This window comes from Myotis yumanensis, unplaced genomic scaffold, assembly GCF_028538775.1.
Source record: "Myotis yumanensis isolate MYYU_CA2020_CCGP unplaced genomic scaffold, mMyoYum1.0.hap1 SCAF_4, whole genome shotgun sequence".
NCBI classification, from domain to species: Eukaryota; Metazoa; Chordata; class Mammalia; order Chiroptera; family Vespertilionidae; genus Myotis; species Myotis yumanensis.
The window spans coordinates 101,525,610-101,553,211 of NW_027223755.1; the positions used below are offsets into that span (position 1 = coordinate 101,525,610).

The window sequence follows — 27,602 nt, forward strand, 5'->3', positions numbered from 1 at the left end:
CAATGGAGCAGAAAAGAGAATCCAGAAATAGACCTACACAAATATAGTCAATTTTTAACAAAGGTGCAACTGAATAGAAAAAGATAGCCTTTTTAACAAATGGTGGTGGAACAATTGGAATCCATGTATGGTAAAAAAAAAAAAAAGACCCATTTTGATCTATACCTCAATCCACTATATGAAATTAATTCAAAGCAGAGCATAGAACTCAATGCAAAATCAAACTATTAAATTTCTAGAAAAAAATATAGAACATCTCTGTGACCTTGGATTAAACAAAGATTTCTTAGCTATGCCATCAAAAGCATAAAAGAAAAATTTAGAGTTGGACTTCACCAAAATTAAAAACTTTTCCTCTGCTAATAGAATAAAAAGAAAAGCCACAGACTGGGAGAAAATATCTGCAAATCACTATCTGACAAAGGAGCTGTATCCAGATGTATAAAACCCTCAAAACTCAAGGTAAGAAAACAACCCAATTTTTGTTCATGAATTAAAACAAAAATTTAAGATGTTTCACCAAAAAGAATACATGGTTGGCAAATAAGACTACGAAAAGATGTTTAACATCATTAGTCATTAGAAAAAACAAACTTAAATCACAATGAAATACTACTACATAGCTACTAGAATGGCTAATTTTTTTTAAAGTACTGACAAAGATACACAGCAACTGGAACTGTTATATATTGCCAGTGACAATGCAAAATGGTACAGCTACTTGGGAAAATATTTTGGCAGTTTCTTATATGGCTAAACATATACTTCCATACTATCCAACAATCCCATAACTAAGTTTTTACCCAAGAAGAAATGATAACTTTTATTTACAAATGTAAAAAAATATATTTTTACACGAGAACTTATACACAAATGATTACAGAAGGCTTTGCTCATCATCTCCCCGAGACTGGAAACTGGGCGCTTGCTAAGTGCCAGGTACTTCTGTAAGTATTTTAAATGTTTAGATGCATCGAATCCTCACAACCATTCTATGAAGTGGGCACTATGTGATCCCCATTTTACACAAGGAAACCAAGGCACATAATGGTTAAGTAAGACATTAAGATTTGAGATTCAATTTGAGGCTGTGTGGTCAGATTCAATAACGGGCTTTAACCGCTACAATATGATGCCTCTCAATCACTGCGGGAAGGAGTAAGTGTACAGCCATTGATCTAAAATGTATCCCCCAATTATATCACTGTTCCTATGGAAACAATCAGAGGAGCCCTTTCTAAAGCTGTGCATTGAATTGGTATTACAACTTGGACACTTCTGTACCCAAAACAAACATATATTGGGATAGACAGGTAGATAGTATTTGTGTTCCTGAAAAGAAATAGGAGCTGACATATTGGTTTCATTTAAAAAGACATATAGTGTGGCTATGTACTGGTATATATCTATAAATGTCAGCCAACTATTGTAACAACTAGGTTTACTGCCTTTTGTAAAGCCATAAAATTTATGTACCACCATCCACTTTAACTTTTGTTATCAATGTTGAGAAATGCCTTTGCCATGGCAACCCCAAGGAGTATGCCATGTAATTCCTCAGCATATATTCGTGATATATGAATGTGAGTAATTTACATACCAGAAAGTGTTAGAAAGTCACTGGGTTCCAGTCTCACCTAAAAGGTGTGACTTTGAACAAATTATGACCCTAACCTGGGCTTCCATGTGGAGGGAAAAGACTAGATGGAGCATCTAGATTTGGCTTCTTTTTTCAATAGTAGCTCTAAGCAGAAATTTGATTAAATTTTGATTGTTGTGGAACATCAAAAGTGGCCAGCCCACTGTGGGCAGTTGTTTCTGAACAGGAGTCCAGACCTGAACTCTTTGCACATAACAATCTTGCTTTGCCAGTGACCTTTACACCTTTCTGATCATGATTATGATAATTAATAATTACAATAGCAAACACCCTGACATGATTAAGAACAAAGATATAAAATTACTACTCTTTGCAATTGTCTATCTTGACCTGTGTGGTCATTCTTCTTCCAGTACCCCCACTCTCACCTTCCATCCAGGGGAAATTCTGAGTCAGTCAACTCGGGATTTGGTTATGCAGAACCAGGATCAGATTTAGAAAGAGCTGGAAAGTAACTGCAAGGTGTAACCAATCTACATTGGAAATGGCAAGGTTTGGTTCTTGAAAGAAAAAAAAAAAATGAATGAGGAAGAGGCAGAGTGAAGAGAAGGACCAGCCAGACAGGCTTATAGAGTTTTCTGATAGACACTTTGGTTGGAAAGAGGGGGTGCAGTCTGTGAGGACTGATGGGGAGAGATGGTTTTTACTAGTAAGATGTTTACAGCACAATAATAATCCACTCCCCTACCTGTCTCATAATTGCATTCAATTGTGTGGGTTTCTTCCCCTGTATGCTCCTTATAAAGAGCAGGCTATATAAGTCTCTAGTTGTACTCTCATTATACTACCATTTACTTGGCATTTATGTGCCAGGCTTTGTAAGAAGCACTTATGCATTTTCTCATTTGACCCTGAAAGGGCGAGGGCTAGGCCCTCCACCTTGCCCCAGGGTAAAGGCTACACCCTCCATCTTGCCCCAGGGTAAGGGCTACGTCCTCCATCTTACCTTGGCCACGTGCTTGGCAAGAAGGTTCTTCTCGGAAGTCTAAGACTCTGCTAGCCACACCCAGGAACAAGACATCGACTTGCGCCTGGCCAATCGGCAGAGCACAGTCCTTTCTCCTACCCTTACTCCAACCCCCCCTTTAAAACCCGTCTCTAGGCAGGGTTTTGTCTCTCAGCCACTTGGTTTGCTGTTGTGTCGGTGAGTCTGGTGGATGGGGAGCTCAAGCTAGCTTGAAATACAGATTCTTATGCTTTTGCATCGGATTGGCTGGCTCCCTGATGTGGTTTCTTGGGAATCTTGAAATCTGGGCATAACAACCCTAAAAAAATACCACTGATTTTGGTATTATTACTATTTTTTTTTTATTTTAGGGATAAGAAATTGAGGTTCAGAAAGGTAAAATGATATGCCTACTAGCTAAGGGGTCAGATTAAGATCTAAAATCAGGTCTTTGTGACTTTTTCATTCAACAAATAGTTACCAAGTGCCTCTTCTGTGCCAGGCATTCTTGTACCCTGGGATATAGCCACAAACTAGACAAAATGCCTTTCCTTATGGAGACCACCTTCTGGTAAGGGAGATAGAGGGAAGAAAAGCAAACAAATAAGTGAATACCACGTCAGATAATGAAAGGTGCTATGAAGACAATCAAATGGGGGATGGAGGGGGTTAAGGGGGGATGGCAGACATATGTAATACTATCAACAATAAAAAAAATTATTTTTAAAATATATTTTATTTTTTTTTTACAGAGAGGAAGGGAGAGGGATTGAGAGTTAGAAACATCGATGAGAGAGAAACATCGATCAGCTGCCTCCTGCACACCCCCTACTGGGGATGTGCCCACAGCCAAGGTACATGCCCTTGACCAGAATCTAACGTGGGACCTATCCACCGAGCCAAACCGGTTAGGGCAATAAAAAAAAATTTTTTTAAAGAAAATCAAGTGAGGCATGGAGACGCTCAATCACTAATCCATAAGGAGTCTTGGGGTAGCAGGAGAATAACCCTGACTTGGGTCATTACGGTTCACTGGCATCCTGATCCCGGGGGCGAGCTGGGAGCAGAAACCGCAGCCGGCTGGCCAGCAGGCGGCGCCCCAGGTGCTGGGCGGCCAGCGGCGGCCCCGCAACCGCTGATAGGAACTGCGGGAGGCCAGGAGGGGGGTGTCCCTCGGGCCGCTGGAGGACCCTGAGTCCCGGAGACCCAGACACTAGTGGGCCAGGCCTTGGTGACTGCTGGCCGTGCCGCCCACACTCCAGCCCCGGCCACCCTCACCGGTCCCACCCCTGCCACCAGCCCCTCCAGCCCCAGGGGACCCCATCCAGGCCTCGGAACCTTCCCAGCCCCAGGTGACCCTGCCCTTGTCCAGCGACCCTTCCTGCACAGGTGGCCCCTGCTCCTGCCTCGGGACCCTATCGTTCCCACGTGACTCCGACCCCACCTCGCTCCCCTTCGGTCCAGCCCGACCCATTACTCTCCTCCCCAAGGTGACCCCAGCTTAGCCTTGGAACCCTCGGGTCTGAGGTGGCCCCAACCCTAACCTGTGGCTCCCCTGCCTGAGGTGATTCTGACCCAATCTCGGGACCCCCCCTCCCGCCTCCCCACCCTGTTGAACTGCGCCCGGTCACGGTGGTCACATCCCGGGATGCCCGGCCTCCCTGCCCACCCCTACGGCCGTTTTCCAGAAAGTTCCTGGCCCTCCCAGGGTCTCACCCGCCCCAGCAGCCGTCAGCACCAGGCCGAACCGGGTCTCCGACCCAAAAGACGAGCTTGCCCACCAAGAGGGTGAGGCCGAGCTAGAGGTCCGTGAGGAGAAGGGGCACCGCACCCAACAAAAGACAGTGCTACAGGGGAGATGGAAGGAAGCCAACGAAGGTCAAGGTTCCGGCACTGACTGCATCCGCGGCTTCAGGGATAATTCTGCTCAGCGTCCGACACCGCGCCGGGCTGGACGCCGCACGCCCCCTGCGGGCCACGGCCCGGCGAGCGAGGCACTGCGCAGGCGCGAGCGGGGCGGGGCGGGGCGTCCCGGGGAGGGCGGGGCACCCGCAGGGGCGGCCCAAGGCGCACGCGCGAGCCGGCCGGCGCGCCCCCTGCAGGATCCTGAGCCGCCAGGTCCGTCCTGTGGCGGGTCGCCGGCGCCCCCTCCCCTCCGTGACGGCTTCCTCCGCGAGGCTGGAGCGGAGCTGGGAGCCGAAGGAGTGGACCCCGCGAGAGGGCAGAGCGCCGGCAGCCGCATCCCCGGTGCCAAGGGTCGGTGAGTGCCGTAGGACCCGCCGCCAATGCGCGCGCGGCTGCGGAGCCGCTCCCCGCCCCGGCCGCCCCCAGCCCCAGCCGACCTGCCCCGGAGCCCCGCCACCCTGCACCGCCCCGCTCTGCCCGTGCCCACCCGCGCCCGCCCAGCAGGTGCACCTCCCTGCAGCGCCAGGCCGCCCTGACTAAGGCTTCCTCACCGCTCGAACCTCTCTGGGCGTGTCCCCATCCCTGCAGGCAGGTCGCTGAAGCCACGGGCCTCGGAGAGACCTAAACCTTCCCGGACATTAGAATAGCTGCGGAGTCCTTTGTGCCCAGCGGAGATGAGACCCGCCGCATTCGTCCAGCAGGCACGCTCCACACCTGTCTGGTAGCGCCCTGCTGCGTCCCAGGCTGGGCAGCCGAGGCAGGGCCTCCGGGAATGCTGCTGGCTCATCTCTCGGTGCAGAGTCCCAATGTGGGTGGTAATCCTTCTCCATACTGGAGTCACCTTGCTCCCAACCCCACAGTCCCAGAACCGGGGTTCATTGAGGATCCGGGGGTCCACTGTTGGTGGTGGGAGTTGTGTGGGGGACAGCAGGAAGGGTACTCCTGGTCTAGGCAGAGAGGCCTTCAACAACCCGAAGTACAACCTTCTGGTGTCCATGGTCAGTCCCGATTTGGTATAATTTGTGTTTGCACGGGTATCTGTCCTCACACAGCACACTCTAAGCTTAATGAGGGCAGGGCCTGTCTCCTGCAGGAGGGTTTAGGGCAAGTGTCTATTTGTACGTGAATGCATGCCCTCTCCTCACTTCTTTGGACATGATCCAATGAAAGCTGTTGCCTTATAGGATTATTTATGTTTGTTTGTCCCTTTGCCTCTCGAACTGTGAGCTCCTTGAAGGCACTGATTGGCTCTTGTTTGGTCTTGCAGTCCCAGCACATGCCAGGCCTGGAGACTCAGACAAGGTTCAAGTGAAAAAGTTAATGCTCTTTGCTCCTGAGCAACTATACCATTTGATTCCGTATATTTGATGCTGCCTTTGTGAACTTGAAAGGATGAAGGTTGTTTTCCTTTAGGAAGTTTGCATCATGGGAAATGTAAGAGAAAAAGAAAATAGGTAAAAATGGATGCCATGAGAATTCCCCCTCCCCCATCTTTTTAACTTCTTAGAGAATTAAAAAAATAAACACTTGCTTATTCTGTCTGACAAATAGGATGGCATCATTCCCTCTCTAAGGTGATCTACCACCATTCTGATGAGACAGCCTTTTGGAACAGAGGGTAGCTCAAGCTGTTTTTAAAAAAGATGTTAGCCTCCCATGGTGCATGTGCCAGGCAGTCTCATAGGACCCTGTTTTGACTTAGTCTCAACTGGGAAGGCCCACGTAATACTCCCTAGTTAACAGTTTCTTCTCCAGACCTGCTTCTTGAGATGGCAGTAGTAGACTCTTCTGCTATTGAGTCTGTTGAGGGGGAAAGCATTCTAGAACTCCGAAGAAAATGTGGGCAAGGCTCTGTGAATGATTGAAAGATTTCCTGGACATGGTCCCTGCTCTGAGGGACTTTCGGGTAGCGTTAAAGAGATTACTTATTCACAAGTAACTGTGACATAAGACAGGACAGGATACATGATACATGAGGCATCCAGAAAAGCTGCTGAAGATGTCCAGAGGTGGAGGGATAGCTTTCAGCAAGAGCAGAAGGTCTCACTCTGGCTGAATGTTATAATCACTTGGGAAAGAGCCCCATGTCCAGAACAGAGTCCAGAATCTCCAGGGATGGGCCTCAGACATCAGTTTCTGTCTTGAAGCTCCTCCAAAAGATTCTGTTGTTCAGCCAAGATGAAGAACCCTTGAACCAAGGTTATCAGTGGCTGATTGACAGGTGCTAGGACTGGGCTGAGAAATAATAGGTGGGATTTCAGAAGGTGGAGACAGATATGATGGATGGTATTCCAAGCAGACAAAACCCTAGAAGGCCCAGACACCTGTGGGAAAGTGTAAGGTGTGTCAGACCCTGTCCTGGGGGACTCGTGCAGTGTATGAATGGCTCAGAGTTATTTGCACATTTGAAGAGAGTTGGAGTCAACAGGCAGGTAGGAACCGTTGCAGGAGCTGAGTAATGAATTGCTGCCTTGCTCCTTACAGAAGATCCATGGTTACCTCTCCCTGGGGATTCCCGTTGCCCCATTACTTCATTTTCTACACCCAGAGTGGCAGATGAGCTAGCAGGACTGGGAATGGGACTGAGGCTACAGCAGGGGTTAGAAAAGCAGGCAGCACTTTCTTTTGTAAAAGAATTTAAGTGTGTACCCCCATATATTATATTTATTTATAAATTGTAGCCATATACTACTGTCATGAATATTATGGACATAGAAATATACACAAATATAGAAGTTTTAAAGGGATGAGCAGCGCAGATTTCATAAAACTCTCTCCCAATAACCTCCTTTGGGCCACATCTTTGGCAAACATATGCCCTACCAACTCCCACCAGAAGCTTTACTGTAAACTCAGAGCCATGTGATCCTGAGGAGATGGCTGCCTCCAACCCTGAACAGAGCTGGTGGTAGTGTTGAGTGTGAGACCAGCACACTAGGTCTCCACCTCAGCGCTCACTCCCAATGCAAATGACCACATCCTCAAACCCGGCCTGGAGAGGTGTGGAGGCGTCTGCTCTCAGCCAATGACTGAGCCTTAGGGGTTTCTTCCCATCTCATTCATGCCAGGACCACTTGTGTGAATAAGTTGTCTAAAGACTATTTTTTGTGCACTTGTGTAAAAGAATTTAAGTATGTTTCCCCCATATATTATATTTATTTATAAATTATAGTTATACACTACTGTCCTGATATTATGGACATAGAAATATACACAAATATAGAACTTTTAAAGGGTGAGAGGAAAAGTGAACACGATTAAATTTTGTCAATGTGCTAATGCTACAAAATCTACTGCACCAACATATGCTGTTTTTAAAAGAAACCATGTGATCAAGTCTGCATCGCATTTATAAAATGGTGAAATATGTGTTCCAGCCTTTGAAGGTCTGGTTCTGGTTCTGTGTCCTGTTTATTTCAGTTCCTGGTTCTTGTGGTATGTGATACCACACCTCCTGGAGACACAGAGACTGTGCTATGATTTCAGTACTTGTTTTTCAATCCCACTCACCAATCCTGCAAGGGCTCTTGAATTTGGGCTGATAAATGTTCATGGGCTATCAGAGAAGCTGGCAATCTAGTTCCCAAAGCGTTGGGTGTGCAGGTGTAGATGTTTGTGAAATGGTGCTCTTGCAGCATCCTTGGCAACACAATCACACCTTTTCCTTAAAGGGACTGATTTGAGTATGTTGGCTTGAAAGAAATAAGCTTAGCTGACACATTGCTGCAGTCATTTGCCCTTGAAAAAAAAAAGAAAAAGGTCTCCAGATTTGGAACTTTTCATGAAAGAAAATGCAGATTTCCTCCTTAAGTTCTAAATCACAAGATAACCAGTGAACCTCTGTGTCATAAAAGATCTTCACAGGTATTCCTGAGTCACTACAAAGTATTATAATGCTTCGGCTATTTAAGAGTCTGGTTTTTGTTTTTAATTGAATACGACCATATCTTTTAAAAAAATAATTCTTTGTGGTTGAAAGTATTACATATGTCCTTCCCCCCACCCCCACTGACCTCCACCAGCCCATCCCTGCCCCCCACCCCAGGTCCTCACTGTCCCATTGTCTGTGTCCATGAGCCATGCATATATGCATACAAGGTCCTTCAACCATGCTATCTTGAAGTATGTAAACTAACATATCTTAGAGGCTTCAAGTAAACTAGTGGGAAGGGCTACTGTCACCACCGTATCACAGAACCTCTCCTCCATCGGGGTTCCCATGGCTGCTGACACACAGGCCAACAAAGGTGCCAGGGTCTGTCCATGTATTAAATATTAGTAAAGCTGCCTGGCTGTTGTGGCTCAGTGGTTGAGCATTGACCCAGGAACTAAGAAGTCACTAGTTCGATTCCCGGTCAGGGCACATGCCCAGGTTGTGGGCTCGATCCCCTGCAGAAGGCAGCCAACCGATAATGTTTCTCTCTCATCGATGTTTCTATCTCTCTATCTCTCTACCATCTTCTCTCTCTAAAAAATCAATGAAAATATTTTTAAAAATATTAGTAAAGCCAATTTTTCTCATTTTTAAAGAAACATAAACAATATTTCTCACCATTCCATTACTCCAGCAGATAATCTTGCTCACCACACTTGGAGACTAATAGTGGGTTCACTGGCAGGGACCATACTCAATAAATGTGCCTGCTAGTTTTAGCCTGTTTTTGACAGTGTTTACTGTTATATGGGCATTTCATCTGAAGAATTCATTGAATTAGACATTTTCACATATTTACTGTCCACTCTGCCCCCAGAAAAGGATCATGTACTGGGTAAAAGATTAAGCAAAACAAAACACCCACAAGCAGCATTACTGCACATTTGAAGACCCTCTCCCTCCATGCCCCACCCCAACTCCCTTCTTGACATAGCATCCAAGCCCTTGTTGGCTTCTCTTTCTGGCTTATTCCCTGCTGTTCCCCCACCACCACTCCACACGACTTGCTGTTCCCCACACACACGCTTTCATTTCTCTGTGATCTAGTAATGCCCTCCCACCCCAACTAACAAGAAACTGGAGACCAATGTGCTCCAAATGCTGCACAATGTGGCCCAGTGAATCCAGAGAGCACCAGTTCTGCCATGCATATTTTGATCAGACATTTTGTTTTTTGGATAAATCTACCTGTGTATTTATGTATGTTTGTATAGGGGGATATTTCTGCAATTTCACTTTAATTTAAAGCAGGTATTTCTGCATTTAACAGAATTTTTAACTTAATAAATTTGCATATATTTATTTTAAAAAAAGAATAAACCAAACATAAGATTGGAAAAATAAGAAGCTTGAGACCAGTCTCCCATCTCCCATGCAACCTCCTCCTGAAAGCCTTCCCAGAGCTCTCTTACACATACACTCACACACACTCACACTCACACACACACATACACAGGTACACACATCAAATTCTGTCTTCTCCAGAATTTCACGATGCTTTCATTTGGCTTCAGGTTTAGCAATTATAGTGCATGCAAACATTCAGACTGTGAACTCCTTGGATTAAGAACGCTGGAATTTTCATTTCCAAATCCTTATTACCTGGTAAAAGTGCCCATCACACAGTGAGCACTTGGCAAATGTTTGTTGGATTAATAAATGCTTTTTTGTCTTGTGTATCCTAAAAGGCCACAGATTCTACCAGCAAACATCAATTAAGTACTTGTCAGGCCTTCTTCAGTGTGTACACATGTCGACCCCTAATGCTGCTGACTGTTACAGACTCCCGTGTTGATGAAGGGCTTTCCTAGCTGAGATAGATCCTCATCCACCTTGGTTCTCAGGAAAAGTGCTGAGTCCTGGCCAGCACCACCAACCAGGCCGTCTCTCTGTTCCACACTTGTGGTAAAGAGGGCAGAACCATGGTTGTCTGTTCTCTGCCAGGAGGCATGCCTGTGGCTTTATGGAGACCCCTTCTTCCCACCTGTTCCTCCCTCCAGGCCTGTGCAGAGTTAGTTTTCCATGGAAGGAGATGTACTGAACCTGGGATATGGCAGGAACATAATAGGGTGTGTGCCTTGTCCACTTCTGCTCTCTGGTCTTGAGGATAGCTCAGCAGTGACTCTCTTGAAGCATTTGACACCATTCTGTTCCATATATGCAGAAATAAAACATTATTTTTTGCACCGGCATATATATAAAATGTAGGACATATTTAAGCCCATAATGAAAAAGAAAATCCCCACAAATGTAAAAAGTGGAAGTGTCTGCGTTGCAGGCTTGATCCCTGGCCCCTGTCCAGGCACATGTGGGAGGCAACCAATGGATATTTCTCTTTCTCCCCCTCCCTTCCTCCCTTCCACGCTCTCTAAAAATCCATGGAAAAAATATCCTCAGGTGGGGATTTAAAAATAATAAATAAATAAAATTGGAAGTGTCTAGACTCCTCAAGATGCACTAAGCAGCAGTCGCCAACCTTTCGGACCTCACGGACCACCAGTGGTCTGTGCTGCTAAGCAGTGGGCCCCTGAACAACAGTGGGTGCTCGTGAACTGGCACGCCCCGCAGCCCTTTAACAATAGCTACTGGAAAAACCATTTTTAGGGGAATTCTATGTGCCATCAAGAGACTTCTCAGAAATTAGCAGCCCACAGTATGCACTCACTCTGGACCAATTCAGTTGCTCACCTAAAAAGCAAATATTGAAATACTCAACAGTTTGTGTAATGTTTAATATTTTAACAGTGAGCAAACAAGCCTTTTAGTCAGGAAAATAAAGTTTTCCCTTCCCTTCCTGGCTCTGTCCCCGCAGGAGTGAAGTGAGCCTCTGCAGGGGGAGGACATGCTCTTGTGGGGCGGAGGTGGTGGCTTTGCAAGTGGCCAAGTGTTTGCCTTAGAGTAGAACCCGCCTGGGGTGGTTCTGGATCGAGGCCATTTCCACTTCTGGGGACTCTCGGTGCCACCAGGGTCAAGTGTTTTAAGGAACTTTAGCTTCCTTTCCTCGTGTACATTTGCTTTTGTAACCAGAAGGCTTTCTTGGTTTTGTAATTCCGGGAATTTCCTCCTTTAAATTCTTTTTTACTCAAACAGAACAGACACAAATACAGCATTTAGTGAGACTTTGGATAAAGCCTGGCGTGTACAAAGCCACAAGCTGGGTGCTTCGGGGAGACAAATAAATAAAATACTAAGGTGGTGGGGCTCAAGGGACATTTTTCTTCTGATTTCTAATGTTATGTTCTGGAGGCACTATATACAAATTTTATAAAGATGTTTACTGCCTTTAGGACACACAAGGATGTAGTGGCGTAGTAGTTAAAAACGCAGACTGGGAGGTTCAGACCCTGGCTTTGTGGCTTTCTTGTGGTGTGATCCTGGGCCAGGTTTTTCCTCCTGGTTTCTTTGTCCATAAAAGGGCACTGATACCAGAAGCCAGAGTTGGAATAAGAGACTGTGTAAGTATAAAAGTATATAATATAAAAGCTTCTTATCTTTTAATGTAGCAGGAGAGAACAAAGAGTCAGCCCTGCGGTCTGATCTCTGTTTTCCTACATCCATATTTCTTTGTTATTGGCTCTGTTCTTTTTAAAGTAACATACTTGCGATCTGCTTTGCGCTTTGATTTTCTAACTTGGTGAGGGATGTTTTATGTTTATTTTTCAAATGATTCTCTAGCACCCTCCATTTGCCCAAAGGTGCCAGGGAGTCATGCCAGGGAGCCCTGGGCCCCTCCTAATGTCCCAAGAGGCCTCAGTGCTCCTGATCTCCAAGGTCACCCTGCCAGCCCCACCCCAGAGCCCTCTGCACAGGGCTAGTTCCTTTCCACCAGTCCTCCCGTAGCCCCGGAGGAAAAGGTAGCCAGGAGCCTCTCCCAGGACTCAGGTCAGTTCCCAGATACTGCTGTTCAGCCTGGTAGGAAGGTGGAGGGTCTGTCCTTCTGCCCCACCCCACCACCACCCTCCTTCCCACCTAGAGGGACAGGGTTGGGCTTGGTGATGTGCCCTTCCTTGGACAGACTTTTCCAGAAAAGGAAGTCGTCAACGTCTCTGACCAGAAGACCTCTATGAACTGTGACCTTTTTTTTTTTACATTCCCCTCGGGAGATAGAGGAAGGAAGATCATCTTGGCCAGGCCAGATGACCGCAGGAGGACTGGTCCCAGATGGAGGCCCTGTCTTCCCCTCTTAGCCTAACCCACTTGTAGAAATCTTTCCCAAACCACTGGCCTCCAGGATATCATTAAATCGCTGCTCTCTTACTGCCTGTCTACAACCGATTTTTAAGGCAGTTTTCCACCTTGTGGATTTTAAAACAATTGGGATAATTTATTACTTTGCCACTTAATGGCACTTTATACTATTTTAGCTTTAATTTCTTCACATTTTAACCATGTAGTTAACCGAAAGCCATATTTTACATTAATTAATAACTTCTTGCAGTTGTGTTGTCTATAAATATACAAAATATTTGTTGACTACACTTTAAAGCATACATTTTGAATAACTATGGACACATCTTTTCTTGTGTTGTTTTGTGTGTTTTTGTTTGTTTTTTTAAAGCAGGATCTTACTTTGAAAAAAGGGCTTTAATGGAAATTATTTTCAACTGACTGGAGCCAAAGTGAAACTAGCTGTTTTAAAAAGCAAACAAACTCTCATTCTGCGCACACTGGGTCTGAAGGCAGATGCTTGAGGCAGCAGTGTTAGCTTGTGTTCACTAATGAATGATTGACTAGCCGTTTGAGTCTTCTGCGTGATTGTAGGCCACTTGATGGATGGTGTTGGGTTAGTATCACCCTGAATGTGGAGCCAGTTCATTGAACTCAGAACTCTTCCCCTGTAAGTCACGGAGGTTTCTCCCCACTTAAAGGGCTGTGAGCTGTGAAGGGTTCCTCTTGCTCCACCTGCGTCCTCGGTACATGGACGGTGACCAGGAGCTCTCTGGGGCCTCCCCTCCTCTGCCATTCTTGCTGACCACCGTAGGTCTGAGCAGCCTGCTCCACACTTCAGCCTCCATGCCCGCAGCTTCCAGAACGTGACCACCTCCTTCTCTGGCAGGTAAGCATTTAATAAACTCTGAGCTCTGTGTCTCTACTTCTCACACCTGAAATCTAGTACAATGGGTTTCCTCAATTGAGAGTAGATACATATTTATATTTATTGATTGGTTTTAGAGAGAGAGAGAAAGAAGGGGGGGAGAGAGGAACATTGACGTATTGTTTCACTTACGCTTTTATTGGTTGATTCTTGTATGTGCCCTCCCCATGGAGCCAACCTGCAACCTTGGTGTATCCGATGGTGCTCTAACTAACTTCGCTACCCAGCCAGGGCCGAGAAAGGCCTTTCTAAACCCCACTCTTGTTTCTGCTATTTCTTTTTTTAAAAATGTTTTCCTTTATTGATTAAGGTATTGCATATGTGTCCTTACCCCCCCATTGCCCCCTCCCACTCATGCTCTCACCCCCCTGGTGTCTGTGTCCATTGGCTATGCTTATATGCATGCATACAAGTCCTTTGGTTGATCTCTCCTTCTTACCCCCACCCTCCCTTACCTTCCCTCTGAGGTTTGACAGTCTGATCGATGCTCCTCTGTCTCTGGATCTGTTTTTGTTCATCAGTTTATGTTGTTCATTATATTCCATAAGTGAGTGAGATCATGCGATATTTATCTTTCTCTGACTGGCTTATTTCGCTTAGCATAATGCTCTCCAGTTCCATCCATTCTGCTATCTCTTGTGTTTCATAATCTCTCAGCAGATTTTCCCAGTTTATGTACCAGATTTAAATATAACATTCATAGTGACACAGGATAGATTTTCTTTGAAGGAAAATGACCACTCTTTCTTTTAAAAAATATATATATTTTGTTGATTTTTTACAGAGAGGAAGGGAGAGGGATAGAGAGTTAGAAACATCAATGAGAGAGAAACATCGATCAGCTGCCACCTGCACACCCCCTACTGGAGATGTGCCCGCAACCAAGGTACATGCCCTTGACAGGAATCGAACCCGGGACCCTTTGGTCCTCAGGCTGACGCTCTAACCACTGAGCCAAACCAATCAGGGCGAAAATGACCACTCTTGTGGGAGGCTCACATACCAATGCTCAGTTAAAGCAGGAAATACTTCCTTAGGGTTCAAGGCAGGAAGGTACATCCCATCATTCCGTCTGTGTGTCTGTTCCCTGTGTCCCGCTCCTGAGTCAACAAGGCCAATGAGGGCCCCCATTTCAGGCTTCTCCCCACTCCCTCCTCTCCAAACTTAGAAATCACCCCGAAGCCAGCACACTAAGCTGAGTTTCCTTTCACTGGTTCTGTGCTGGTTGAGAGGAAAGCCAGTCATGGAGAGGAATTCCATCAGCCTGAGTATTTTGCTAAGAAATAGCACATTCATATGAACTACAGAGAACATCTGAATAGCTTTTTATCAAATTATAAATACCACTCTAGCAGTTACATTGCACATAAAAGCCTGTTGTTGATCTTAAGTTTCGGGAAGAAAGAAGGTCCGTTTCCCAAAAGAGTGTACTTTAAACAAGCAATAGAACTGTTGTTTCTCTCTCACGTGTGCTATTTTGGGTGAAGATGGTATAAAAAAAAGGTGAAGAGAAACATGGAGAGAAGGTTATGTGTCCCAAGACTCAACCTTCCCCTCTTTCCCCTGTGCTCCCCCAAACACAAAGCACATCTTCATGGCACACCCTAACTTTTTGTCCTTGGTCTGTAACTAGTGCTGAGGGTCCCTCCTGGTGAGAGGATGGCAGTGCTCAGGCAGCTGTCCCTCCTGCTCTGGAAGAACTACACGCTGCAGGTAAGTCCCACTCTGGGGGCGTGGCAAGAAGAAGTGTGTGCCCCTTTGTGGGCACCTTGGGAGACAGGGCCTCAGCGGAGAGAGTGAAGCTTGGAGGGAGGTGTCCCCAGGGGCGGGGGTCTATGAGGCCACTCCTGTGCTTCTCCATCCGTCAGCATGTGCTTTCATTCTCTTCCAGAAGCGGAAGGTCCTGGTGACGGCCTTGGAACTCCTCCTGCCCTTGCTGTTCTCTGGGATCCTGATTTGGCTTCGCTTGAAGATCCAGTCGGAGAATGTGCCCAAGGCCACCATCTACCCCAGCCAGCCAGTCCGGGAGCTGCCCCTGTTCTTCAGCTTCCCTCCCCCAGGAGACGCCTGGGAGCTGGCCTACATCCCGTCCCAGAGCGACGCAGTGAAGACCATCACAGAGACGGCCAGAAGGGCGTTGGTGATCAACATGAGAGGTGAGACGTCCACTGGGACCCTTCTTTCTGTGAGGTTCAGGGCCGTTCAGCATCTCCTCTTGTTGGCCATGTTGCCAGGGCAAATCCCCCAACTCTGTCTCATGTCTCTCCTTTTTTTAAATTTTTACTTATTGATTAAAAAAAACATTTTTTTTTTTTTTTAGAGAGAGAGAAGCATTGTTTGTTCCACTTATTTATGCATTCATTGTTTGATTCTTATATGTGTCCTGACTGGGGATCGAACCTACAACCTTGGCATATTGGGATGATGCTCTAAGCAACTGAGCTACCCAGCCAGGGCTTGTATCATGTCTTATTATAAAGAGTTGTGAGGGCCAGATGAATTGATGTGTGGCAGCTTGAGCAGCACCCAGTTACCCCCAGGGGAAATAGGTGACCACATACCCAAAGAAACCCTTTTGATTACAAGGGTAGATGTAGTGTGAGAATATGGTACCAAGAATCTTTTCTGGGATGTGGTTTTGAGAGGACAGTTCTAAAAAAGAGTCATTAGGCCTGGGGTGGGCTGGAGGGAGTCAATGGGGGGAAAAGGGAACATATGTAATACTTTCAACAAGAAAGAATTATTTTTAAAAGTAATAATAATGCCCTAATCAGTTTGGCTCAGCGGATAGAGCATCAGCCTGTGGACTCAAGGGTCCCAGGTTCGATTCCGGTCAAGGGCATGTACCTTGGTTGCAGGCACATCCCCAGTAGGGGGCGTGCAAGAGGCTGCTGATCGATGTTTCTCTCTCATCGATGTTTCTAACTATCCCTCTCCCCTCCTCTCTGTAAAAAATCAATAAAATATATTTTAAAAAATAAAAATAAAAAGTAATAATAATAAAAATTAAAAAAGAGTCATTAGGCCCTGGCTGGGTGGTTCACTTGGTTGGAACATCATCCTATACACCAAAGGGTGTGGGTTCTATTCCCAGGCACATACCTAGGTTGTGGGTTTGATCCCTGGTGGGGGGAGGGGGGGGGAGGGCAGGCAGTGTGGGAGGCAGCCGATCGATATTTCTCTGCCCCCCCGCGTCTCTTTTTTTCTCTCTCTCTGAGATCAGATGAGGATTAAAAGAGAAAAATGAGTCGTTAGGAAGCCTGTTGAGGTATACTCCCAATAAACACATGCTAGTCATCTTTTCTAGCTCTTTACTTTCAGTATAAAAAGTATGATCTCTCTTTTTTTTTCTCCCCTTGATTTTGGCATACACCTCCTGGGGCTTGTTGAATTCAGCATAGCAAACACTTAGGAGAAGATCCCTGGTCCCTCACTGAGTGATTACAGTAAAACCCTTTATATGAAATGGGGTCTGGGTGATAGAGGATCAGTTAACAAGCTATACGTTAGTGTCTACTCAAGTTTTTAAAGCACACCGCCATGGCTGTAAGGCTATAAGGGGACTACCCCTGGCAGTGGACCCCGGGCAGGTGGCTGCCTGCATGGAGGAGGGAAACGGATTTGGCATTGCTGCCAGCCCTGCCTGCAGTCTCAGCAGAACCCCGGGGCTGGCTGTGGTTTTCGGGTTCTGCCTGCCTCTCTGCCAAAGACAAAAGCCTCCTCTGGTCTTAGGAAAGGTTTACACAACCCTAGAGAAACGTGTAAGTTTTCAGTCTTTTATCTGCAAATGACCGAATCATTTAGATTTTTCAAGTGAGGCAGATGATTGGGCAACTCAGCTCCAATGCTCTTCACAGTTCGCGGCTTTCCCTCGGAGAAGGACTTTGAGGACTACATCAAGTATGACAACCGCTCCTCCAACGTGCTGGCCGCCATCGTGTTCGAACACACCTTCAACCACAGCAAGGACCCCCTGCCCCTGGCGGTGAGGACTCAGCCCCACAAAGCCGAGTCCTTCCCTACCTCCCCCCCCCACCCCCAAACTAATTCAGCCTACAAAAGTGCTCTGCCGGCCTGGGAGTAAACCAACTTTTTTTGGTCCAGTATTGCCATCTTGGGCCCTACTGAGGGAACCCTGGGGACAGTTGAACCCATCAGGCCAGAGCAATTTAGAAACCTTACCTGCTTGAAGAAAGCAGCCTATAAGCCATCACTATAGGCCCCTTTATGTCCTCTAATTTCATAAAAGGCGTTACTGGTCTCTAGGCCTCTGTGGAAAGAGTCATACAGGAGAGATAAGAAAGTAGCAAATACTTGGGACTGAAGTATGATATGGCATTAGTACTACTGCTACATATTTAAAACAGCCCACCCCAAAAGTTTTTTGCTTGCCCGATGGGATTAAGACTGGGAAACCATCAAATCCCTCTAGCATTATTTTGAGAGTTCATGTGGGTGGGCGGTAAGAGAGGCGTGGCAAAGAACACCCAAAGTGCCCCTGTGGGGTTCCCTGTTACCCCTGGGGCAGGACCACTTGCTCTGACATTGGGGAAGACACTGGGAGTGGTGAGTTCACAGAATAAGAGTCCCCTAACCTCTCTCAGTTGGTGCAGATGTGTGTTCCTCTGGATCCCTCAGAGCAGTTGGTTTTCTCTTTGTTTCCACAGGTGAAGTATCACTTACGGTTCAGTTATACTCGAAGAAATTACATGTGGACCCAAACAGGCTCGTTTTTCGTGAAAGAGACAGAGGGATGGCACACCACTTCCCTTTTCCCACTTTTCCCAAACCCAGGACCAAGGGAACCTGCATCCCCTGATGGCGGAGAACCTGGTGAGAAGCACCTTTCGGGTGGTGTTACCCCCCAAGTGGTGACTGACAATCACATGGGGAGCCCACCTTGCATTTCTCTGCAGAAATACTTTTTAGGAATATTTTATCTTCTTTGTAGGAGAAGGAAGAAGACATCCCGTAAAACTGTCTTCTGTAAGGCTAAAATCATCTTTGAAAACAGCGAAGGCTCTTCCTGTTTGAGAAGACATGTGCTCTTGAATGAAACATTTATATTTCAGTTTTTAGGGAGCTTCAGTTTGCATGTTTTCCTTCTCTTCGTTGCCGCCTCTGTATACAGTTTTACAGGCTCTTTAAGCTCTGTGGTTGTTTAATGATCTGTGGCTTAATTGAGTCAGTGGAATGTTTCTAGAAGTTGGATCTTGGGTAGCAAATGACGAAGGGTAAATGTTTCTTGTTATCTAAAGGACTCCCATAAAGCAGTTAGAAAAACATGAAGGCCTCGAGCAGTGTGGGAAGGATGGGAACCTGGCACGCAGCAGGCACTGGGAACATTTAGTCCAGTGTTCCTCCCCAGCCCACCCGTAGAGGTCCATGTCTTAGACTCACTGATTCCCCTGATAAGAATTTAACCCTGGAATCGTCTAAGAGAAGAAGATCCACATGCACCAATACGTTCACCATAGCTTTACTTATGGCCACAAAAATGTCAGCAGTGGGTGGGAAATGACTGATTACAGAGTGATGGCATCGTTCCTCAGAGTGTTGAGCAGCCACACAAGTCAGGAAGATGAAGAGCATATGGTAGCATGGCAAAGCCTCACGAGAGAATGGTGTGTGAGCAGGCAAGCAGGATATTTCGTGGGGCAGGTGGTGTGATCTTGTGAAAAGACCGGCTTTGAGTCCAGAGACCAGGGTCCCATCTCACCTTTGCCCTGCTACCAGGTGTGTGCCTCAACTGCCCGGGTCTCTGGTCCCATCTGCTCAGCGGGGATAGCGTTACCTCCTCTGCTGGTTAGTTGCAAAGATGAGAATCAAACCCCCACCCAACACAAAAATGGGTGACCTTAATTGAGCACCTACTATGATCACAACCATAAAAAGAGTTAAATCTAAGAGAAATAGTGGAAACACACAGGTATGGTAACCACATGTGGGAGTATGGTTGGCATATTGCTTTTCTCTTTTAACAGAACCCAGACAGTTCTGTTAGAGACACATGTTACAGATGTTCTCAACGTCACTATTTTATGAGTGAGGGTGCCCAGACCTGCACCCCATGTTCCCCCTCTGTTTCTTGGGCCCAGGCCTCAGGAGCTCAGGCTGCCTTTTTCTCTCCTGTGACCATGCCGACTCCTTTCTTAGGCTCAGTCCCTCCCTATCTTAGCTCTGGACTGGAATAGCATATCCCCAGTTTATCACTCCTCCCAGGCCCCTTTCACTTTAAGAATTTTATTACAGACCACTTTGGGGAGTCAAAAAGAGCCAGCACGGAGAAACCACAAGGTACACAAAGGTCTTACAGCAGTGGTCTTTGGGCTGCGGTGTCTGCCTCCTTTTGAGATGGTAACTCAAGGGCAGAGCTCTCTGACCGGCAGAGTTACGGCCCTCCAAAGATGTCCACATCCTAATCTTCATAAGCTGTGAATATGCCAGGACACGTGGCAAAGGGGAATTAATGTGGCAGATGGAATTAAAGTTGCTAATCAGCTAGCCTTAAGCTAGCCAGATTATTGTCGATTATCCCAGGAAGCCACTGAAATCACTAGGTCCTTAAAAGTAGTAGACAAGGAAGGCAGAAGAGAGGGTCAGAGAAAGATGTGATGGCAGCAGGTGGCTTTGAAGGGGGAGAGAGGGGCCAAGCCTGGGCATTATGGAGGTCCCTACAAACTAGAAGAGTGCAGAGGCCTTAGGGCGTTGGGCGATGTCGCTCTGCGGCCCAGTTCAATGGGGAGACCCGGGTACAGCTCAGTGGATGTTGCTCTCTGAGGGGCAGCACCCCATGCTGCAGCTTTCCCAACATGTGTTGACCTCATGTGCTAGAATGTCCTGTGCTCCCACACGTAGGGTACATCCGAGAAGGCTTCCTGGCTGTGCAGCACGCCGTGGACAGAGCCATCATGCAGTACCACACGAACGCCTCCACACACCAGCTGTTTGAGAAACTCACCGTGATCGCCAAGAGATTCCCGTACCCGCCTTTTATTTCGGACCCCTTTCTCGTGGCCATTCAGTACCAGCTCCCGCTGCTGCTCATGCTGAGTTTTATTTACACCTCACTCACCATCGTCCGGGCTGTCGTGCAGGAAAAGGAGAGGAAACTGAAGGTAACCCCATTTGCATTTGGCTTTTAAACATTTGGGCAAGTTGATTCTAGGCACAGCGCCGCTGTGGTGTGGCTGTGTCCCGGGCCCTGTCATCAGGCAGGGGCCGCTCATGGACGCGGGAGCCGCAGAGCGGGCAGAGTGAGGCAGGCGCCAGTGGTGGCTTTAGCCTACTTGGGGCTTCTTTGAAACCAACCCTGGTATATCCAGATTTTAAAAACCATAAGAAAGTATCATATTTTGTGTGCAGTATACTAAGTCTCTGGAGCTGCCTTGTCTAGCACGGGAGCCATAAGCCCTTGGGCTTCAGCACACGCGGTGTCTCTGGTCTGACCTGAGTCATGCTGAGAGTGTAAAACATACACCAGATTTTTGAAGCCTTAGTACAAAAAAAAAGAATGTGAACTGTTTCATTAGTACTTTCTATATTGATTATATGTTGAAAAGACAACATTTTGGACATGTTGGGGTAAGTAAAATACATTGTTGAAATTAATTTTATTTGTTTCTTTTAACTTTTTCTTTGTGGCTACTGTAGAATTCTAAATTACATATGTGGCTCGCATTCTGTTTCTGTTGAACAGAGCCGCTCTAGCAGTTAGATCAGCAGTGAGCCAAAATGCTTAAATATGTGGCTGAGCACAAAGCTAATTCACTTTGCATATGAATCAAGGACAACTGTAGTTCTCGACTGCCAGGCACAATAGGATGGGAAATTCAAGTATATGAAGTGTCACTTTAAAAGGATATCATGGACTCAATTGAGTACACCTGAGTGAATAGTGTCATCTGTAAACCCATACCCATGACACTGCCAAAAGTATCCAAATATTTATTTAAAGTTTCTCTTTTGGCAATATCTGCAGTGCCAGGGAAATGACATTTAGAAGACTCTCCCAGGCACCAAATCTGTGATTATTGGGGCTGGGAGAACCGATGAGGTGGGTACTATCTCCTTGGGCACCTTAAATAACTTTGACAAGATGGCATAATGAGTAGTTTAATTAGTTAGCAGTGGACAAAGAAATGGTTCAGAAAATAATATTTGTACACATGCACACCTGCAGATACATAGATAAAACCAATGTGGCAGAATGTTAAGTGACTATGGAATCTAAGTGGTGGGTATGTGAGTGACCTTTGTACCAGTCCTCCCCTTTTTCTGAGGCTGTGAAGTTGGGCATAAGAAGAAGCTGGAAAATCAACAGCCTGGCTCTTGGCTTACAAGAGACAATCAGTGCTGATCCCCTCCTCCAGACTCGTGCTATCCAATGGGACATTCTGCAATGATAGATGGACATGTCCTGTGTCCAGTACTGTCACCACTGAGCACTGGTGCCTAGCACAGCTGAGGAGCTAAATTTTTAATTTTATTAATTTCCACTGACATGTGGCCACTGGCCACTCTATTAAACATCACAGCCTTATGTGTCCTGGGACTCCCTGGTCAGTTTGGTCAGTGGGGTAGCTTGGTTTCCTCACCACACCTCCTGACAGCCTGACTGGGACCCTCGAGGAAGGCCTGTCCCCAGCATCACTATGCTCCTGTCCTTCCTGTAGGGTCCCCTGCCCCTCACAACAATAGTCTGGACCCCTCATGTCAGAATAGCAGGAGGGGAGGCAGTGCCTCTGGCTTCTAAAGAATCCCACAGCCACTGCTGATTCTGGAACAGACAGCCCTGGCGCCACACTTTGCAGCAAGGGCATTAGTGGGGTTGGTACTAGAGAGTGGAGGGGCCGGGCTCCGCTCTCCTGACTCAAAGCCCCAACGCCAGCTGCCCCACCACACAGCTTCTTGGGGGGCAATTGGGTACCCAGAAGAGACTGGGAAGCACAAGCTAGGAGCTTGGGATTGTTTCAAGGAATGAAGGACTGCTGAGGGGGTTCATTAGCTTAGTCAACACCGTGCATGCCCCCCTCAGGCCCTGACTGAAGCACGAGGTTATGGGGAAGGGGCTGTAATGGCCGAGTAGAGGGCCAGGTGAAAGGAAAGATGGCTAGTAGTGGCTGGGAACAGAGAGGGCATCTCAGGTGGGTAGCACTGAAGAGTGGGGAAAGGTAGGAAGAGGGCAAAATTTCTCGTGCCCCAAGGTCAAGGGCTGACACGCCAGTGGGACCCATGTCTTCTGCCTCTGGCCAGTGTGTGTTTCACTGTTCCTGCCCTTGGCTGTGGCCCAGGTGGCCCATGTCCACTTTTGGCCCATGTACGACACCGCCATCTACAATCACACTCACACACACAGAGGCTCTAAGGAGAATCATTGTGAGGAAGGCACCAGGGTCTGGCATGGCAGGCGGTGGGAACTTGCCCCAGGCAGGGGTGTCGGGCAGGGGGTGTCAGGGGGTGTGTGTCAGAACATGCGTTGGGGCGTGTGTCGGAGTGCGTGCCGCTATTCCCCCAGGAGTACATGCGCATGATGGGGCTCAGCAGCTGGCTGCACTGGACGGCATGGTTTCTGCTCTTCTTCCTCTTCCTCCTCGTCGCCGTCTCCTTCATGACCCTGCTCTTCTGTGTCAAGGTATATGTGGCTTCAAGAGGGGGTCTGATGTCAGGAGTAAGGCATTCAATTTGATGGGAGAGCCAGAGACGGGCATAGTATCACCATAGAGACCCCAAGATTCCACGTTTGCAGATTTCAGGGGAGTCTGCCTGGGCTCAGTAGAGAGGAGCAGTGGTTTCATAGTCATGCACTCAGTGTAGCCCCTTCACCAATCCCCACCCATTTCACTTACGGCCGGAACATTTCCTGTCCCCACCTTCCCGGCCGTCACCTGCGTGTGCTGACCTCTGGGTTGGCACACCACGCAGGTGAAGAAGGACGTGGCGGTGCTTGCACACAGCGACCCCTCCCTGGTGCTGGTCTTCCTGGTCTGCTTTGCCATCTCCTCCATCTCCTTCAGCTTCATGGTCAGCACCTTCTTCAGCAAAGGTGAGTATTCCTGACCCTGGGAACCAAGGACAGGGGGGTGATAGAACCCCAGAAAACCTGGCAGTTTCATTTGTGATAAGTAGAAACTGAAGAGTTTTTGTATCTGTACCTTCCTTTGGACTCAGTTTTCTAGGTGTCGAAGTACATCCCTGACTAATTCTTTTTTAAAATTTATTTTTAATTATAATTGACATACAGTAAGTATATTAGTTTCAGGTATACAACATAGTGATTCAACATTTATGTGCCTTACAAAGTGATCACCACAATAAGTCTAGTCATTATCTGTCACTGTACATAGTTATAATGATGTTATAGACTATGTTCCCTATGCTGTACATTATGTCCTCATGACTTATTTTATAACTAGAGGCTCAGTGCACGAATTCGTGCACGGGTGGGGTGCGGCTGGCCCTCCCTGATTGGGCCGATTGGGCTGTGGGGAGGTGATGCGGTGGGGACGGGGGTTGGCCAGCTGGTCGAACTCCCAGTGGAGGGGACAATTTGCATATTATATAGCCTTTTATTATATAGGATGGGAAGTTTATACTTCTTAATCCCCTTCCCCTTTTCCACCCCACCCCACAACCCTCTCCATTCTGGCAACCATCAATTTATTCTCTGTATCTCTGAGTTTGTTTCTATTTTGTTTTATTTGTTTGTTTGTTTTGTTTTTTGTATTCCACTTATAAGTGAGATCATATGGTATTTGTCTTTCTCTGTCCAACTTATTTCATGTAACATAATACTCTCTAGTTTCAGACATGTTGTCACAAATGGCAAGATTTCCTTTTTTATGGCTGAGTAATATTCCATTGTGTATATATGTACCACATCTTTATCCATTCATCTATTAATGAATACTTAGGTTGCTTCCGTATCTCTGCTGTTGTAAATAATGCTGCAATGAACATAGGGGTGCATATATCTTTTTAAATAATTGTTTTTGTTTTCTTCAGATAAATACCTAGGAATGTAATTGCTAGGTCATATGGCAGTTCTATTTTTAATTTTTTGAGGATTCTCCTTACTGTTTTCCATGGTGGTTACATTAATTTACACTCTCATCAACAGTGCACAAGGGTTTCCTCTTCTCCACATCCTCACCAACACATTTTTGTTGTCTTTTTATGATAGCCATTCTGACAAACTGAGGTAATATCTTATTGTGGTTTTGATTTGCATTTGCTGTTGGCCATCTGTGTGTCCTTTTTGGAGAAATATCTACTTGGGCCCTCTGTTGTATAATAAAATGTGTTAACATTTAGATCTGCATAACTCAAGCAATATTTTCCAAACGACCAAGGCATCATGTTATAAAATCATGCAAGAAGATTAATCCATTTACAGTGCAAGTTAGACCAATGGATTTCAGTGTAATGGTATGGAAAGTTCACTGGTTAATTTCATTCCACATGGCACCTAACCTTTAAGAAACTACCACTTATTGAATGGTGTAGTGTCAAAAAAGAATACCCACAAATATCTAAAAGGCTATTAAATACCCTCTCTTTTCCAACTACTTATCTGTGTGAAGCTGATATCTTTATTCACTTGACCCAAAAAATGTAACACAAGCAGCTATGACAATTCAGCTATAATCTAAGTCAAACATGCAGAGGTTTGCAAAAATGTAACCTCTTGCACTTGTCTTACTAAATTATGAGAAATAGAGTGTTTTTCATAAAAATATTTATGTTAGCCTGTAATGGGTTTATTATTTTTATTCTTAAATATCTTTAAGTGTTCTTAGTTTAATTTCTAATGCAGTCAACATTGATGTGTGTGTGTGTGTGTGTGTGTGTAACACATAAACAAAAGTTCTTTGATGTCCTTAATAATTCTTAAGGAAGTAAAGGAGTCTTAAGACCAAAGCACTTGAGGGCTGCCAGCATGGACTACAGCCACACTGTTTCCCCCACACCTCCATGACCCAGTCCTCACCTCTCTCGGATCTTTCCCACATGTCACCTTCTCGTCAAAGCCTTCCTTGGCCACCTGGTCACAGTCACAGCCCCTGGTCTAGGGAATGTCTTGTCCTCCTTCTTTGTCTTGCTGGCTATCTGTGTCCCCACGGGATTATAAACTTGGGTGGGCGTGGGGTGGGGCCTTGTCTGTCTTGTTTGCAGTGGTCTCCCTGGTGCCTGGAGCAGGCCTGGCACAGGGTAGGCACTCAGTGATTATCCGTGAGATAAATGAGTGAATGGGAAGGGGAAGACCAGGCAAGAAGCAAGGCTGTGGTGAGGGGCTCAGTGTTAGTCATGTCAGGTGTCCAATGGCAAGGCAATTGGAGGTGAAGTCTGTAGGAGAGGGCTGGAAAATCAATGTGTGGTCCCAGGATGAAGAGGACATGTGCCGCCCTGAGCAGGATCACATTCCCTAGGGCACAGGCACCCGGACTAGAGAAAAGACTGCAGGCCAAGCCTGGGTCCTGAGAGGGGGTCCTGAGGCTCACGGGCTTCCTTCTGACACATTCATGCAAACTCTCCTGCGTGATTTTATCACACTCACCTTTCTCTTTTCATCTGTAGCCAACATGGCGGCCGCCGTCGGGGGCTGCCTGTACTTCTTCACTTACATCCCCTACTTCTTCGTTGCTCCTCGATACAACTGGATGACCCTTAGCCAGAAGCTCTTCTCCTGTCTCCTGTCCAATGTCGCCATGGCGATGGGAGCCCAGCTCATTGGAAAATTTGAAGCAAAAGGTGAGTATTTTCCTTTTCACTAGCTGCCCTTGCTGGTTCAGTTACACCCAAGAGAGTCTGAGCAGACGCACCTCCAACTCCGGTAATAGACACATCGGGACAGCTGAGCGAGTGATGCATTTGGAAGACAGGGTCTCGGCACCCACCACCTGGATGGTGTAGTCCTGGCTTTGAGCTCCCTCGAAGCTCTGCCTGGAACCAGCTGTTACTGCAGGAAGACACTGGATGTGAGCATCTGCACCTGCGGACGTGGGATTGCACTCGATTACCCGAGTCTCTGCCTGCAGCAGGAGGCATTCAGAATTACTACATCCAGGTCTCAAAGTCCATGTTTGGTTTTTTAAATAGCTGTTTATTTTTCAGTTACAGTTGATGTACAATATTATATTAGTTTCAGTTATACGACCCAGTGATTAGACATTTATAGAACTTATTAACTGATCACCCCCATACATCTAGTACCCATCTAACACCATGCATAGTTATTATAATATTATTGGCTATGCTGTACTTTACATCCCCATGGCTATTCTGTAACTACCCATTTGCACTTCTTAATCCCTTCACCTTTTTCACCCATCCCCCCAAACCCTTCCCATCTGACACCCATCAAAATGTTCTCTGTATCTTTGAGTCTGTTTCTGTTCTGCTTGTTCGTTTATCTCGTTTTCAGATTCCACGTATAAGTGAAATCATATGGCGTTTGTCTTTCTCTGTTCTGTCAAAGCCCATGGGTTTTGATCCATGCCTCTTCTCTGTGAAGTGGTACAATTAGCATCTCTCCCTTTCCCGCCCCCGAACCCGAAATGATTGGCAGTGAGGGTGAGGAGGCCTGAGGGAAAAACAAGGACAGACCAGAACATTGTTTTCTGGCTTCACCAGCAGGAAGTGAGATGCAATCTCCTTTCTACATGACTGACCTGTGTGCAATTTAAGGCCATCTTGGTCCTGCCCCATCCAGATGGTCTCTTTTTCAGGATGAATGCTCTCGTTTCTTCCAACCACGCAATTCCTAGTTGTAGCTTCTGGTTGCGGGGAGGGGAGGTCTATGGAAGGAGGCAGGTGGATAGTCACAGGAGCCTCGGTGTGGCTTTATCTTTTCCTTTTTAGTGTGGCTTTATCTTTACTTAGAATTTTTTTCTTCCAACAATGTCTTCCAACACTTTCGTTTTAAATATATGTTTCCATGTTTAGTAGTGTGAAGTACAATGTGGACTTTTAATGCACCGTCCCTTTCAGGATTCAAATACTTTTTAAAAAGCCATTTACAGAGAAGAATATAACTGTATGACACCTCTCATTTTTCAAAGTT

General features: G+C 46.4%; 1 protein-coding gene across 2 annotated transcripts in view; it reads left to right on the top strand.

Moving 5' to 3' along the window:
• Window positions 1-4,722: 4,722 nt before the first annotated feature.
• ABCA3 (ATP binding cassette subfamily A member 3) overlaps window positions 4,723-27,602 on the top strand; it is a 48,611-nt gene continuing 25,731 nt past the window's right edge. The window contains exons 1-10 of one of the 2 annotated variants that reach the window (XM_070413216.1): window positions 4,723-4,866; window positions 13,314-13,501; window positions 15,174-15,253; window positions 15,432-15,696; window positions 17,398-17,525; window positions 18,208-18,373; window positions 20,399-20,658; window positions 23,058-23,174; window positions 23,465-23,585; window positions 26,117-26,290. In XM_070413216.1, coding sequence (XP_070269317.1) covers window positions 15,200-15,253; window positions 15,432-15,696; window positions 17,398-17,525; window positions 18,208-18,373; window positions 20,399-20,658; window positions 23,058-23,174; window positions 23,465-23,585; window positions 26,117-26,290 — 1,285 coding nt within the window. In that variant the 5' untranslated portion in view covers window positions 4,723-4,866; window positions 13,314-13,501; window positions 15,174-15,199. Of the gene's footprint in view, window positions 4,867-12,271; window positions 12,328-13,313; window positions 13,502-15,173; window positions 15,254-15,431; window positions 15,697-17,397; window positions 17,526-18,207; window positions 18,374-20,398; window positions 20,659-23,057; window positions 23,175-23,464; window positions 23,586-26,116; window positions 26,291-27,602 lie in introns of those variants that run through there. The other variant, XM_070413217.1, reaches the window with a different exon arrangement.